General features: G+C 44.2%; 1 protein-coding gene across 1 annotated transcript in view; it reads right to left on the reverse strand.

The window, feature by feature from the left end:
• Positions 1–17,515, reverse strand: part of LOC107110087 (L-gulonolactone oxidase-like) — a 108,985-nt gene that overhangs the window by 56,715 nt on the left and 34,755 nt on the right. The window contains exons 2-5 of the mRNA XM_015411167.1: positions 13,801–13,902; positions 3,709–3,834; positions 2,628–2,722; positions 1,061–1,151 (exon numbers count right to left, since the gene is read on the reverse strand). Coding sequence (XP_015266653.1) covers positions 1,061–1,151; positions 2,628–2,722; positions 3,709–3,834; positions 13,801–13,902 — 414 coding nt within the window. The remainder of the gene's footprint in view (positions 1–1,060; positions 1,152–2,627; positions 2,723–3,708; positions 3,835–13,800; positions 13,903–17,515) is intronic.

Here is a 17,515-nt window from a genome sequence, read left to right on the forward strand (position 1 = left end):
ACTGAAAAGAAAGCCTCTCTCCTCAAAAGTTTTAAAGACCTTGTTGAATAGCAGAAAAACTTACTTGCTGGCAACAAATTATCTGGTGTTTGTGTGAATACAAAATTACCTCAGTTTTATCTCATACATTCTACACCTGATTCTACCTGACCTTTTCCCCTCCTTTGTTTATTTTGAACTTTCAAAAGCCTCTCATGTGCCATTTCAAAGCAGAATATAAGAAGGTGATTTTGTCTCCTCCCTCAGATCCCTATATAAAGCAACTGGGTGGGACAGCCTTAGACAAACAAATAAGAAGAAAATAAATAAAGGGGCTGCTCAGCAAGAAAAAAGACAAAAAGGAAAATCCTGGGAGAGAAGAGGGCAAGATAGCCATAACTCCTGATCAGAGTTATACATATTCAGTGTCTGTGCTGCATAAACTCCATTTGCTATGTTGCAACTAGGGATGCTCAAACACCTACTGGTTGCGAACAGGGAGGTGGTTTTGTGATGATCAGTTTGACTATTCATCAGTCCAGTCATGGCTGTTTGGAAGGCTGCTTCACTATATTCCTTCCAAATTAGGCAACTGGATTTTTGCACATGTGTGCTGTCATACAGCCCAATTGAGTTCCACTCCCCCGTCCTTGCGACATGACTACTCAGCTTCACAGGCAATTGTTTAAACAGACAAATCAATCACAAAAACTGAAACTGCAAAAATTAAAAATCTTAAATCAGCCACAAATAAGTGCTGTTGGTAAATAAAGTGTTACTATTTAGTATCCATCTAAATAGCCCCGAGTGATGCTGATGGTTACTGATCGGTTTGAATTGGCAGTGTCTGTGCATGCAGTTTTGCAAAACCATGATGCGAACCTGTGGAACAGGCATGCATAGCTATTTGGCACGAGCCAAACAGACTGGGTGACAGGCTCACATCTGATCGATATCTTTGAAAACAATAAGTTTGACTATTGAATATGTTTGTGTCAAGATTTGCAGCTTCCCTAGTTGCAACCGTGCAACAGCCAAGCAAGCCCTGAGACAGCTTTGGAAATGGTCCGTTGAGTCTCACCTGAGTAGCAAATATGCCATGTCTGATGCCAGTGTTGTGTGTGCCGGTGCCAATGACCCCGGCAGCTGCCACATCCGAAACTGCACCTAGACTGAACCAAACAAGGGACAATGGGGGGGGGGGAAAGCACATCAATGCCTGAGTAGTTACAAGAAAAGGTTCTGGCACTCTTTTCACACAGCTGGAAAATCTGAACAAGGAACGCCTGCGGGCTCTGTAAAATATGCACATCAGGAGCAGGGCAGTAGGTGTGATCCTTCTCACTGTTCCATGCTTTCATTAAACACAGTTCCCAGTCCTAAGAAAAGGGCTTTCATTGCTAGGATTCCCAAGGGTCATTGTTGACAAGATGATATTAATGCATGTGACATTCAGAACAAAAGGCAACTAATTGCCACCTGCTCTGGATCCAGCACATGCCATAGCCCATCAAGCTGCAGACAGAGCACACTGAATTTTAAAAAGAAGGAAACATAGACAGTGGTTCATGTTCCAGATAATGGGGAGGTTCCTATGGGCCTGCTTAAATGGGGCATAACAAAGGTTTGTGTGCGTTCAGAGTTTTGTGGAACCAGAACTACTGTCTATATAAGATTAGCACATATATCTGGTTTTTTTCAAGCCACCCCACCCGTATATTTTAGACTGCTTCTGGCAAAGTCAAGGCACCCCACCCCCTTTTCATTCCAAGCCCAGTGGAATAACAGCTTGGAATGCTTTTTTAGAGTCTCTAATTACTCTAAGATAACCTCCAATTGAACAACAAAAAAAAAGATCAATCTTATTAAGTTCTGTGATTAAAGAGCTTCTTCTGTTCTGATGTCAGGGAAAGTAACAGAATTTGCTTACAACACCAAGAACTGTGGGTGTCACACATATGTTTGTCTCTGGAAGATAACAAGCACACAGTCTGCATACTAGGGGATGTGGAACAGCACGATCTCATTAGATCTTGGAAGCTTAGCAGGATCGATATTTAGATGGGAGACCACCAAGGAAGACTTTGCATAAGAAGGCAATGGCAACCCACCTCATTAATTATTTGCCTTGAAAATCCTATGGGGTTGCCGCAAGTCAGCTGCAACTTGACTGCCTTTGACACACATGTATGCTAGACTTTGAGGAAAAGTTAAGTAAAAAGGAGCCTGGGGGTGCCTTAAAGATTCACAGATTTACACGTATGCTTTTCAGATAAATGAAATTCATCCTTGGGCTGACAAATTAGTAGACTCAAAAGGCAGAGGTGCAGAGGGTGGTATTTCTCTGCAAAAGTCATATAATATGTATATTTTGCATTGCATTAGCTTTTAACCCATATTTTCCCCATGTATATGCATATGTATCTGCAAAGTGAAGACACACCATGCATGTGGTGAGGCAGACTCTAGTTATTATTCCATGATAAATATGTTAATCTTTAAGGTGCCATTTTGCTGTAACAGCCTATAGGATGAGTACCCATCAGGACTTTGTGAAAAAGTGAAGTTTACGTTGTCTAGAGGGGCACGTGTGAGTGACCCTTGGAAAGTTTGCATTCAACATCTCAGCAAGCACAGCTGGTACTTACATGGGCAAAGCCAGGCCATCTTTGTTTAACTCCACATTCAAATCGGAGAGAAGGATCCCAGCTTCCACTGTCACCTGCTTCTTCTCTTTGTCTATCTGCAAGTGGTGAGACAGGATTTTATAAAGATTAGAGGCCCAGCCCTGAAAGAAGCTGTGTCATAAGTTTTAGGCTAGAACAGTGATACTCAATCAGCGACTCAGGAGCCACATGTGGCTCTTGTGAGCAGCATTCCCCCATGTGACCTGCCGTGTGTTTCAGTAAAGGAAGGCCCTTGCCTAGTGGGGCTTAGGGTTGGCCATTAAATCTCCCCCTTGAAACAACCATCACGGAGGAAAGGGTAAGCTACAAGCCTCCCTGAGGTGCAGGCCTTGTGCTTGGAATGGAAGTAAATGTAGCTCTTTTGGCTGAATTGAGAATGTGGTTCTTCACCAGCCTCCAACTTAGTACTATTGGGCTAGAAGAACCGATACAGTCAATTTGTTCCAGAAAAAAAACTATATTCAGACCTATAAATACAATGGGAGGAACTTAGCCATCTAGGTAAACCAAAAGTCTCTAACTCAAGTTTGTGCATTGAGGAAGAGCATGCAACATCTATTGCTAACATGAGAGTACTGATTACAGTGCTATTTTATGTTTCTTTCTTATATGCCTGAATTGAAATTCTGTGTTTCTAGGTAAATCTGAGTTGGTTTAAATATTTTTCTCTGGCCTTCAAAAGGTCTTGCCAACCACAAATTTTAAACCAACTGATTCCCCCACCACCACCACCCCAGTTTACTGGGTAGTTTACTCTGGGTGTCTGTTTGCTGTGCCTACTTCCTATTATTGTTCATTTTAAGTCAGCTAAGTTATTGGAAGGGTGGGATTTAAAGAAATAAACTATACAATAAAGCACCTACCTAATCAGAAACATATAGATCTAAGTTGCCAGAGACTAACAACAGAGAACGGCCATCATATCTTACTTGAGTTGTGGACCTGCTGAAAAGCTGGCTGGCCACTGTCAGGTTGAATCTGAGCTATGTGGGCCAGAGGTCTAACCCACCGTGGCAGTCCTGACATTCAGCATCTCTCCTACCTTCAGGATTTTGTTCATCCTGCCCATGTGGATCATGAAGTCATCTGTGCAGGCAATGTCTGAAGGGGAGTGTCCACCTCCGACCACTTTCACCTTCTTACTTCTCTGCCTGGCCAGATCCAAGATCTGCAGAGATAACCACACATTAAACAGGGACTGACCCTTTGATAGTTTGAGGCCCGTGTGATACCATCCCTCGTTTCCATCTCTCAGTCTCTCCTCTTTGCCTCTGAAGGATCAAGCCCCACTTTTACTGCCACTTTCCAATTCCCCTCATCCAGATCTCTGAGACCACACTCAATAAACAAAGCAACTGATGGCTTCTTGGACTGCTCTTGTGATTTACGGGTCAAGGTAGAAGCAAGCAAAAAACAAAGGAAAAACTACCATGATAGACTACTAAACAATATTTATAAATAAAGTGAAAATGGTATATAAACAATTTGTGTGAAAGTCTCTTGTTGGTATGCAATATAATAAACAACCTGTCAGTATATTATCTTGATTTCAGTGAGGCTTTTGATAAGGCTCCACATAATATTCTTGTTGACAAGTTGGTCAAATGTGGTTTGGATCCTATTGCCGTTAGGTGGATCTGTAACTGGTTGACAGATCACACCCAAAGAGCGCTTGTTAATTGTTCCTCATCCTCTTGCAGAGGAGTGACAAGTGGAGTTTCTCAGGGATCTGTCCTGGGACCTGTTCTGTTCAACATTTTTATAAATGACTAGGAAGAAGGCTCGTTGTGGAAATGGAGACAACGAGCTCTAGAAATAGGCTGTGGGCGAGTGGCCCGGGGTGGAGGAGTCTCTTTAGCATCAGTTTGCCAGGCGTGCTCTGAGGCCTGTGGCTCTGAGTGAAGAAGTGGTGCCTTCGAGGGCGGGCCGACCCAGGAGGAGATTGACGTTGGCTGCAGAGGTGCCTCAGTGGTGTCCCGCTCGTGTCCCCCCCCCCCGGAAAGTGGTGCGCTGCAAAGCGGGAGTGCGGGCGGCCGAGGAAAGGAAAGCAGCAGCCGGGGCAGGGGCAAGAGCTCTGTGCGGGTGTTGCTCCATGCGGGGTGTGTGTGTGTCTGCAAGACTGCGCTCCAGCAGCAGGTGAGGGAGAGGCAGGCAGCATGGTCGACAAAAGGGGGGTCCCAGTTTGGCTGCGCTTCCTCTCCCCCCCCCGTAAGCGAGGTTGTGCTTCAAGTGGTGCAGCTTTGCTTCCATCCCAGCAGAAACGTTGTCATCTTCCATCGTGGTGTGAGATGAAAGGGAAGGGCAGGACTGAGGCAACGCAACCACCAATGGGTAGAGGCCCCTGGTGAGCGACACAAATATATATAAGGAGAGATTTAGATGAAGGAATAGAAGGAATGCTTATCAAATTTACAGATGATACTAAATTGGGAGGGGTAGCAATTAGCAAATACCGCCAGAGCCAGTTTGATGTAGTGGTTAAGTGTGCGGACTCTAATCTGGGAGGTTTGATTCCCCAGTCCTCCACTTGCAGCTGCTGGATGGTCTTGGGTAAGCCATTGTTCTGTCAGAGCTGTCCTTGAAAAGGCAGTTCTCTCAGAGGTATCTCAGCCCCACCTACCCCACAGGGTGTCTGTTGTGAGGAGGGGAAGGGAAAGGAGTTTGTAAGCCACTCTGAGACTCCAAGTGAAGGGCGGGGCATAAATCAAATCTCCTCTTACACTGTGTGACTGCGGCTAGAATATTATACGCGAGATATTGGAAATTGGATGCTATTCCGGGTAAAGATGATTTTATCTATAAACTGCTAAATGTAGTAGAAATGAACAGATTGACATTTATCTTAAAAAATAAAGAAGGGAAAGAAATTTTTAGCCAAAGGTTAAGTATTTATTTATTTACTAGAAATAATGCCCGTTGCGGAAATAAATACAACGGGATCTAGAAAGAGGCTCTGGGAGAGTGCTCTGGCTTTGGGCAAACAGTGTCAGTTTCCTGTGGCGACCTCAGCAGGGTTTAATGACAGAGTCCACTGTTTTCTCCAGAGGGACTGATCTCTGCTACCTGAAGAGCATTTGTATGTTTGAGTTATCTGTAGCCCTCACCTGGAGAGTGGTAACCATTGTTACCCATTCTCCTCTCCCCTATGAGGTATGTTATGCAACTGAAAATTCCAACTGCCTTGCGGGGGGGGGGGGGTTTGAGGTGTGGAATGGACTGAAGTCCAATCAGCTTCCATATGCAAAAGAACAGGTTGTCGCAGCAGTTGTGGTGTGGGCGGGACCCGGGCTTTGCCTTCTGATTGGTGGTGATATATGCTGAGGAGCCATCAGCCATACACTATCAGCCATACACTAAGGGAGTGCATTTTAGAATTAGAACTTTGGCACCCACTATTCAATTATATATAAGGAGAGATTTTATTTATACCTTCAATTTGTACCCCGCTCACCCCCGAAGGGCTCTGAGCGGCTTACACGGTGCATGGTGCAGAGACCTATGCAGAAACCCTAACTATGGCCACAGTACGTTTGGGGTGTACATTATCTAGTAGTATTGGTTGTAAAGAAGAATTGTGGTTGACTCTGTATTTAACATATATTACAAGCTTGTGATGGTATATGTTTGAAAATAAATAAAAACGGAATTTAAAAAAAATCCAATCTCCTCCTACTCCTCTTCCTCCGGTAGAAGACAAAGTCAGGATACAGGATGATCTTGACAGGTCCCAAATTTGTTTACAAGGTAGAAGCAAGGGCATGGGTAATATCTGGAGAAGGTGGTAACTTGAAGAGGATTACAACTAGACACATCATTTCTTTATTTAAAACATTTTTATGCTACCTTTCCACCCAATTTAGGGTCCCCAAGGTGACGAACAATGCAAAACATTCAAGCAAGCTTTAAAACGCATACACAAAAAATCTAAAAACAATTAAACAAAATATAAACAGGAAGGAGGGTCAGCGAGGGAACACCAAACAAAACAGAAACGTTTTCACCTGCTGGCAGATGACAGTGATAAAGACAGTCACACTAGACAGGTAAGTCAGACTGAATAAAGTAAAAAAAAAATGGGATCAGGTAAAGAAGAAACAATATGAGGCAAAAGGAAAACAAACAGGTCCATTCAGGAACACAAGCACAGGATATAAGAGCACTGGCCAGCAGATCTGCTTCCTTTCACATGGGCTGCTGGGAAGGAGGAGCCAATGAAGGCTGGGAATCTCAAGTCCCAACCAGATGTGATAGCAATAGTCTCATCGCTTTAGTCCCACATCTGCACCATTCAGATATCAAGCAGGGGACAGCCAGTGCAGAGTAGTAGTTAGTGTGGCTGACTAGAGAGCCAGTGTGATGTAGTGGTTAAGAGCAATGGATTCTAATCTGGAGAGCTGGGTTTGATTCCCCACTCCTCCTCCATATGAAGCCAGCTGGGTGACCCTGGGCCATTCACAGTTCTCTCAGAACTCCCTCAGTCCCACCTGCCTCACAAGGTGCCTGTTGGAGGAGAGGAAGGAAATGTGATTGTAAGCTACTTCGAGACTCCTTTAGAGAAAAGTGGGATGTAAAAAACTACTCTTCTATCACTTGGGAGGCCTGGGTTCAAATTCCTGTTCACCATGGAAGTCACTGGGTGACTTTGAGTCCCTCCCTCCCTCACAGTCTGACCTATCTCGCAGAATTTTTATGAGGACAAAATGGAAGAGGGACGAATAATTTATGCTGCTCTGAGCTCTTTGGAGGAGGGGTGGGATAAAATGTGACAGATCACTATTTGCACTTCATATTAACATGAAAAAGGGTCCATGGATGAGGCGAGTGGAGTCCACTCCAGGCTCTTACATGCTGGTCCACCTTGTCACTTTCATAGTAATATCTCCTTTCCAGTCATCGCCTGACACGGAGATCTTGATTCTTTGAATATTTATTATTTTAAGAAGAAATGTTCACAGGTTCAGCCTTGCAGCACTGTGACATGAAACATTTAGCATTTGGACAGCACTTTCAGTGCTTCACAAACATTACCACAGAACAACCCTGAAAGGAAAAGTAACACTCTCCCCTCCATGTTGTAAAGACTTTCCTCAGGTTTATAGCTTAGGGGAGATTTGAATCAACAGCTTCCTTAGCATTTTCTCTTAGTTATGCCCTTAGTGAGTTACATTTGTTGAACTTTCTTCTGCCCCTTCAGACATTAAAGATACCACTGGAAACAGTTAAAAAAACATTCAACAGCCAGGAGACTTCCTCATTCCTAGGCCCTTCTTCAAGGAAAGTAACACAGAATGTACACCAACCTCCAGCTCTCTCTGACAGTTAATCCCTTTTTGTTTAAATTAATTGCATTGATTTTACATCTGGATGAAGGCATGCCAGTACTGTCGATCCTTCTGGATCTACCAGCAGCCTTTGATATAGTTGACCATTTGGTCCTGATCGACTGCCTTGCCTCCCTGGGGGTGAGGAGCACTGCCCTTAGTTGGTTCTCCTCGTTCCCCCAGGGATGCACCCTCTTGCTGAGAGGATCAGGAGGTTTGGAGTTGGATGATAATAGGGAAATGTCTGAGAAGCTAAATGCATTTTTTGCCTCTGTCTTCACTGTGGAAGATGAGAAGTGCTTGCCCACTCCAGAACTGCTGAGGTGACGAGAGAGGAGGTTTTAAAACTGATAGACAACTTGTTGTTGTTGTTGTTCAGTCGCACAGTCGAGTCCGACTCTTTGCGACCCCATGGACCAGCTCCCGCCAGGCCCTCCTGTCTTTCGCCGTCCTCCGAAGTTGGCTCAATTTCATGTTCGTTGCATCGATGACGCTGTCTAACCATCTCATACTTTGCCGTCCCCGTCTTCTTTGACCTTCAGTCTTTCCCAGCATCAGGGTCTTCTCCAGTGAGTGCTCCCTTCTCATTGGGTGGCCAAAGTATTTGAGCTTCAGTTTCATTATCTGGCCTTCCAGGGAACAGTCAGGGTTGATTTCTTTTAGGATTGACTGATTTGATCTTCTTGCAGTCCAAGGGACTCTCAAGAGTCTCCTCCAGCACCATAGTTCAAAAGAATCTATTCTTCGGCACTCGGCCTTCCTTATAGTCCAACTCTCACAGCCATACATGACTACTGGGAATACCATTGCTTGGACCATGCGTATTTTTGTTGGCAGGGTGATGTCTCTACTTTTTATCATGCTGTTTAGGTTCGCCATCACTTTCCTCCCAAGGAGCAGGCGTCTTTTAATTTCATGGCTGCAGTCACAGTCTGCGGTGATCTGGGATCCCAGGAACGTGAAGTCTGTCACTACTTCCACGACTTCCCCTTCTATTTGCCAAGGAGTGATGGGACCGGATGCCATGATCTTAGTTTTTTTGATGTTGAGCTTCAAGCCCACTTTTGCGCTCTCCTCTTTTACCCTGAGCAAGAGGCTCTTTAGGTCCTCTTCACTTTCTGCCATTAGAGTGGTATCGTCTGCATATCTGAGGTTGTTGATCTTTTCCCCAGCAATCTTAATTCCCGCTTGTGATTCATCCAGGCCAGCATTTCGCATGATGTACTCTGCATATATATTAAATAAGCAAGGCGACAATATACATCCTTGTCGTACTCCTTTTCCTATGCTGAACCAATCAGTTGTTCCATATCCGGTTCTAACTGTCGCTTCTTGGCCCTTATACAGGTTTCTCAAGAGACATGTGAGGTGGTCTGGTACTCCCATCTCTTTAAGGACCTGCCATAGTTTGTTGTGATCCACACAGTCAAAAGCTTTAGCATAGTCAATGAAGCAGAAGTAGATATTTTTCTGGTACTCTCTTGCTTTCTCCATAATCCAGCGAATGTTGGCAATTTGATCTCTAGTTCCTCTACCTCTTCGAAACCCAGCTTGTACTTCTGGTAGTTCTCTATCCACGTACTGTTGAAGCCTAGCTTGTAGGATCTTGAGCATGACCTTGCTAGCGTGTGATATGAGTGCAATTGTGCGATAGTTTGAACATTCCTTGGCATTGCCCTTCTTTGGGATTGGAATGTATACTGACCTTTTCCAATCCTGTGGCCACTGTTGCGTTATCCAAATTTGCTGGCAAATGGAGTGCAGCACTTTAACAGCATCATCTTCTAAGACTTTGAATAGCTCAGCTGGAATACCATCACCTCCACTAGCTTTGTTGTTAGCAATGCTTTCTAAGGCCCATTTAACTTCACATTCCAGGATGTCTGGCTCGAGGTCAGTGATTATACCGTCGTGGTTGTCAAGGACATCGAGGTCTTTCTTGTATAGTTCTTCTGTGTATTCTTGCCATCTTTTCCTAATCTCTTCTGCTTCTGTTAGGTCCCTACCGTTTTTGTCCTTTATCATGGCCAGCTTTGCATGGAACGCTCCCTTGATTTCTCCAATTTTCTTGAAGAGATCTCTAGTCCTTCCCATTCTATTGTTTTCTTCTATTACTTTGCACTGTTCATTCAGGAAGGCCTCCTTATCTCTCCTTGCTGTTCTCTGGAAATCTGCGTTCAGTTGGGTAAATCTTTCCTTTTCGCCTTTGCCTTTCGCTTTCCTTCTTTCCTCTGCTATTTGTAAAGCCTCATCAGAAAGCCACTTTGCTTTCTTACATTTCTTTTTCTTTGGGATGGTGGTGATTGCTGCCTCCTGTACGATGTCACGAACCTCTGTCCATAGTTCTTCAGGCACTCTATCTATCAAATCCAGACCCTTGAATCTATTCTTCACCTCTACTGTATATTCATCAGGGATGCGATCTAGGTCAAACCTGAATGGCCTCGTGGTTTTCCCAATTTTCTTCAGTTTAAGTCTGAATTTTGCAATGAGTAGCTCATGATCTGAACCACAGTCAGCTCCAGGTCTTGTTTTTACTGACTGGATAGAGCTTCTCCATCTTTGACTGCAAATTATAGATGGTCGAGTGGGTGTAAACATGGCAAATGGGGTTCAATGTGGCCAAATGCAAGGTGATGCACATTGGAGCCAAAAATCCTAAATATAAATACACATTGATGGGGTCTGAACTGGCAGAGACGGAACAAGAGAGAGATCTTGGAGTTGTAGTAGATAACTCACTGAAAATGTCGAGACAGTGTGTGAATGCAATAAAGAAGACCAATGCTATGCTGGGGATTATTAGGAAGGGTATTGAAAACAGATCAGCCAATATCATAATGCCCCTATAAATCAATGGTGCGACCTCATTTAGAATACTGTGCAGTTCTGGTCACCACACCATAAAAAGGATATTATAGCTTTGGAAAAAGTGCAGAAAAGGGCAACTCGAATCATAAAGGGGTTGGAACACTTTCCCTATGAGGAAAGGTTAAAGCGCTTAGGGCTCTTTAGCTTGGAGAAACAACGACTGAGGGGTGACATGATTGAGGTTTTTAAGATTATGCATGGGATAGAGACTGCAGGTGATCCAGAATGCGGCTTCCAGGTTGCTGTCTGGAATATTCAATTTATATTACTCCAATCTGGGGGCAGCTGCACTGGCTATCAGTTAGTCTCCAAATCCAATTCAAGGTGTTGGTGTTAACCTTTAAAGCCCTTAATGGTCTGGGACAAGACTGCCTACAGGATCGCCCCTCCCATTACAACGCGCGCCCCCCCCGCTCCCTTCAGTCTGTCCCCTCTAGGATGGGTTGGTTAGCTGCCACCAATGGGAAGGGCCTACTCAGTTTTGGCCCCTAGCCGTAAAATACACCTTGTGATGAGACCCATGTTCTGCTGGACTTATTGAGTTTCTGCAGGGCATGCAAGGCTGAATTGTTTAGGCTGGCCTTTGGAGTGTAATCCACATGTTTGGGTTGTTTTTGTTAGTGGTATGGTGCTAGTCACACCTTTTAATAGTTTGACATTTTAATGTTAATATTTTATATTTCTTATCTGCTTTTATGTTGTTTTTAACTTATTTATACGGTTTTAATGTTATAAGTCTGTCTTCGCAAGACCCTTTGGGTGAGTGGCGACTTAAAAACATCTAACAGGGTGTCACAGGAAAGAATTCATTTTATATATACTCTGTGTTTCTCCCCAATGGAGAACCAGATCAGCTTACAATGTCATTCACCTCTCTGCTATTTTATCCTCACAACAACAAGCCTGTGAGGTAGGTTAGGCTAAGAGTGAGTGATTTTCCCGTGGTCACACAGCAAGCGTCCATGGCAGACTGGGGTTTTCAAACTCAGATCTCCTAGATCCTAGTCCAACCACTACACCACAAAGCATGAATCTCACAACATTAAAACCCCACTAGAAAGTCAAGCTGTATTCTGCTACAGCAGAATTTCATGGCTCGCAGTTCAGAATTGACAAAGCTCTAAATGGTGTTGGTTCCCCCCCCCCCAAACAGCCATCAATAATTTACAGTCCACAATTTATGGATGCGAATAATAAAAAAATCAATTAAGTAAAATAAAAGTCCACCTAATAAGGATCATTAATTCAGTCAGTCAGTGATATAATTTTAAAAAGTGCTATCGACTTTATAGCCACACCTCTCTATAACCATGCTCATTAGCACCAGCTCTGTAATATGTGTTTGTGTTTCTTGCCACCTAGTGGCCAAGTTGAAGGAATTGTTGTTTAGAAGGCTGACTTGGCATGTTGGGGAGGTCTTGTGGAGTCAGTTTCACAGATGGGTGCCAGGCTGTGGCTGTAGGTATTGTGCTTCAAATGACACTATTGCACCCTTGTGTTGGTGATATGGCCTCTGATATTATACAGCCCATACCTCTTCTTCCATTAATTAATTCCTTTAATAAAATATTTTTACCCCTCTTTGTGTATGCGTGCGTGTATATGTGCGTGCAAAAATATTCTTAAAGCAGCTTACCAAAACACTAAAACGTGACTTCTAAGTACACTAATAAAAACATTAAAACAGTTTCTTTAAATAAAAAAACCCAAGTATGACTTCCTATCATAAAACATATTAAAACCACAAAAACCAACAACACAAAAAGCACTCATCCAATAAATAAACTATGTGAAAAGTGGCAAGAGTAGAACGTAGGAGTGCCAACCTCCAGGCGGAACCTGGAACTCTCCTGGTATTACCACTGATCTCCTGACTACAGAGATGAGTTCTCCTGGAGGAAATGGCTGCTTCAGAGGGCCAACTTTATGGCATCGTATCTTTGATGTGATCTCTCCCCTCCCCAAACCCCACCCTTTTAAAGCTCCGCCCCCAAATATCCAGGAATTTCCCAACCTGCAGTTGGCAACCTCAGTCCAAAGCATTCAGTTGGACACCCCCATAACAAAACAAAAAACCACCATTCCAACAATCATAACATTCAGCAGATATGAAGCAATATAAACTAAGCATGCACAAACTGTTACTCTGTCACTTCTGAGGAAATATGGCCTATGTCTGCATGTTTAGAATTAACATGGATGCAGGGCTCTTTTTGTAGAAAAAGCCCAGCAGGAACTCATTAGCATAATAGGCCACACCCAACAGCAGGAACTCATTAGCATATTAGTCCACACCCCTGACAGCACAGCTCATTACCACATTAGGCCACAGCCCCATGTTACCAGAAGTGTTGTCATCCAGCCACACCCACCTTTTGCTTCTTATTCTGTTTACCTTGTTTGTTGTCAAAAACCAGGGCTTTTTTGTAGCAGGGACTCCTTTGCATGTTAGGCCACACACCCCTAATGTAGCCAATCCTAATGAATTTCTGATGTTGGGTGTGGCCTATTATGCTAATGAGTTCCTGCCGGGCGTGGTCAACTTGGGAGCCAGCCGGAACTCCGTTCTTGTGCGTTCCTGCCCCAAAAATAGCCCTGCATGGATGGCAAGTTGGTAGCGCTGCCATGCAGGCACCTGTCTTTACATATTAAACTCCACTCTTAAAAGCACCAAATGATCTTTACACTTTAAAGGTTTACAGCTCCCGTATCACGCTGAAGCAACAAAGCTACTAACTGGATGCACAGGAGTCAGGAGGAGGCATTCTGTGCCCTCTAGCACTTCATTTTATTCTGTTTTTATCCTGTTTTTAATTTTTTATGTAAGCCGCTCTGAGCCTGCCTCAGTGGGGAGGGTGGGGTAACAAATAAATAAGTAAATTCATCCTGAAGAAGCATCACTCCATCTGGAAACTTGCAGTAGCATAACTTCCTCTGTTTACCTCTTTGAGCTCTTCCACTGTGGTTGGCTGGAAATACATTTCTGGAGAGCAACCATAAGTCTTAGCCCAGTTCTGGAATTTGACACCTCCTTGGCCATGTACCTAAGAGACAAAGTAGAGGCATATTCAGGGAAAGCTGCTTTCACAGGGATGTTCATCCTGAGATGGTGAGAAGTTCCAGGCCTTAGGGTCTGCAGTTGCATTTCCTTTTGCTGAGACAGCACGGGAGGCTTATGGCATCTTTGTAATACCAATACAGAAAGCAAAGCACAATGGAAGCAAGCAAACACCCCTACAACTGGTAGCAGTTCCCCAGAGAGCAACTTGCCAGGCTCCCACAAAAGTGCATCCAGGGCTTTATTTTTTGGGAAAAGAGGGAAATGACGTTTTCAGTCTGTATACTGAAAACCTATTAACTTTTAAACATTTAAAAAAGAATTTGGTTGAAGAGGTTCCGGAACTCCATTCTGGCGTATTCCCCCAGAAAAAAAGTCGTGGGTGTATCCCAGTTTCAGCTAACTCCAGCTAGAAATTCTTCTCAAAACCAAATAGCAAGCTCCCTTCTTCTTTCACCCCCCCCCCCTTGCACTGACTGCTTAGTCACAATGATGAAGCCAACCAAACTCAGAACTCCCCACCATTAAGCTGTAAGGGGTAATGCTGCTCAGTTTGGTGCTGTTTGAAGAAGAGTGCACTGATGACTTGTGGCATCTTGACAATATTTACTCAATCAGCAAACAGACCATGAAAATGAACATACAGAGCATGAGTAGAGGCCAAGAAACACCTCTACAGGGCAGAAAATCCATGAACCTACATCAGATCTTGAGAGAGAGAGAGAGAGAACCCCAAAGTGCTTCACTTCATGCAACCGACAGCTGTGTCTGCTCCTGTCTCTCGTCTGTGTCATCTTCCATAATGCTGATCTCCTCCAACACACTCAAGAGATCTTTCCAGCTATCAGAAAACCATCTCCAACTATTATTAGCTCCCATTAATGAGCCATTCTGTGCTATAAGCCTAACAAAGGAACAGCTATGGCAATATATTCCATATTTTACCCAAAAGAACAGCTCAATCTTCCAATTACTATCAATTCACTCCCCTCTTCTAATCAATTACTTATCTTTGGGCACTTCAAAAGTGCAATTTGGGTCTTCTCTTCCCCCCCCCCCGCCAACTTCAGACTGAAGAAGCATTTCTCTCTGAAGTGAAATTGAATTCTCTTACCATTGTGATGGGCTTCCTTTTATCACTGAAGAGAAAACCTATGCAGAACACAGGAAATCTTCCTCCAAAAGACGCTCAGAGAGAAAAGAGAAGCTTGGAATAGCCTACAAGAGTCAGAGCAATGTCCCAAGGTGGGTCTTGACCCACAATTGCTGAATCAGCTTCCGGGGGGGGGGGCTCACTCCTGACCTTTCTGTGTTGTAACTTCATGATGGCTTCTCTCCGGGTAAGCAAGGGTTAATGAGTAACATGAGTAAAATTAGACTGGAGTTCTGGAATGCCAGATTGGGGCCAGAGGCCAAATCTCTTCCCTTTTAGGTTTGGATGGGTGTGATAGAGAGATATTAAAATAGAGTATTTTTAAAAACCAGCTTTGCTAAATAATAAAAGAAACTATGAGAAGGGAGCACTCACTGGAGAAGACCCTGATGCTGGGAAAGATTGAAGGTCAAAGAAGACGGGGGCGGCAAAGGATGAGATGGTTAGACAGTGTCATCGATGCAACGAACATGAAATTGAGCCAACTTCAGAGGACGGCGGAAGACAGGAGGGCCTGGCGGGAGCTGGTCCATGGGGTCGTGAAGAGTTGGACTTGACTGTGTGACTAAACAACAACAAAAAGAAACTGTGTAATTTCTCTTGCCTTGATGGTATTGTTTGAATCAGGACACTGTCTAAGAACTGAGACCAACAGAATTCTTTGGAGGGGCAAACCAGAGCTCCAGGTGGGCCGATATACCCACTGGTGATCTCCTGCCTACAGCACTAAAAAGAGATGGGCTATCTTTCTGATGAATGAAAGGACCAGTCCTATCCTGCATTGAAGACTTTCAGCATCTCACTATCTCTTCTTACCATCTCAGTGACAGCGCAGACGTACTTTCCGATATCCTTGAAATTTTGCTGCTCAAGAATGCAGCTTGGCTTGTTCTGAAAAATCTACTTTATGAGCCTCTTAAATTGCTGACATGTTTCCTCTTGATCATTGTCTTCTTTTTGGCTGAAACAGGGCACAGTTCCGTGAATCGTTCTGAATCAAATGGCCAGATTTAGAGCCCTGCGTTGATGCTGAGGACTCTGGGAATTTAGGGATTAATGATGTCGTAAGAACATAATAAAGAACCCAGCTGAATCAGACCAGTGGTCCATCTAGTCTTGCATCCCGTCTCACACAGTAGTCAACCAGTTCCTCTGTAGGGCCAACAACAAGGCATAGAGGTTGAGACCTTCCCCTAATGTTGCCTCCTGGGATTTAGAGGTTTAGTGCCTCTGAATTTTGAGGTTCCCCTCAGTCACCATGGCTAGTAGCCACTGACAGACCTATCCTCCATGAATCTGTCTCATTCCCTTTTAAAGCTGTTTATTCCTGTAGCCATCACTACATCCTCTGGCAGCAAATTCCACATTTTGATCACTCTCGGTGTAAAGAAGTTAGATTCATGTGGGTAGCTGCATTGGCCTGAAGCAGCAGAACTAAGTTTGAGTCCAGTGGCACCTTTAAGACCAGCAAAGTTTTATTCTGGGTATAAGCTTTTGTGTGCACGCACACTTCTTCTGAATCTACTGCCCGCTTCATTGGTAAATTCATTGGTAAATTGCCTCTAAAGGAGAGACCTTTCACAAGAGGCCATGGGGCACTAGGAAGATGAGAGAAAGCAGAAGACAGGCACATCTCAGCTACAGGCCCAATCCCCTGGAATGCAGGGTTGCAACCAGTGTTCCCTCTAAGCTGAGTTAGTGTGAGCTAGCTCACAGGTTTTTAGCCTCTGGCTCACACATTTTTGTCTTGGCTCAGGAAGGATGGCTCCAGAGCAAACTGATTTATGCAGTAGCTAAATTGCTCACTCACAACTTTAGTGCCAGTAGCTCACAAAGTAGAATTTTTGCTCACAGGACTCCGCAGCTTAGAGGGAGCATTGGCTGCAACCTTTAGGTAGGGCCTAGCACTCTCCTGGAATTAGAATAGTTCTCCAGGCTACAAGGATCTTTTCCTCTAGGTGAAACAGCAGCTTCAGGGGGTGGACTCTGTGGCATCGCATCTCCTCTACTCCCTCCCCAAACGCCACACACAAAATCTCCAGGAATTTTCTAAGTCAGTGCTGATAAGCCAAAGCAGCATTATTCTTCCACAGTTCCCATGCATTTCAATAAGGGTTATACAGGAGAACTTCCCATCCAATCATACCATACATTATTTAGGGGGCAATATATGGTATCTGTACAGAAGCCAACCTCTGAGTGGGAGCTGCAGTTAGAGTTGCCAACTCGGGGTTGGGAAATTCCTGGAAATTTGAGGGTAGACCATGGGGAGCACAGGGTTGGGGGATCTCGGCAGGGTATAATGGTATACAGTCCACCCTCTAAAGCAGCCATTTTCTCCAGGGGAACACATCTCTGTACTCCAGAGACCAGTTGTAATTCCAGATCTCCAGGCCCCACCTGGAGGTTGGCAATCCAGGCTGGAGTTCTCCTGAAATTACAGCTG

The sequence above is a fragment of the Gekko japonicus genome, unplaced genomic scaffold (genome assembly GCF_001447785.1).
Source record: "Gekko japonicus isolate JY-2015 unplaced genomic scaffold, Gekko_japonicus_V1.1 scaffold7, whole genome shotgun sequence".
Taxonomy (NCBI): Eukaryota; Metazoa; Chordata; class Lepidosauria; order Squamata; family Gekkonidae; genus Gekko; species Gekko japonicus.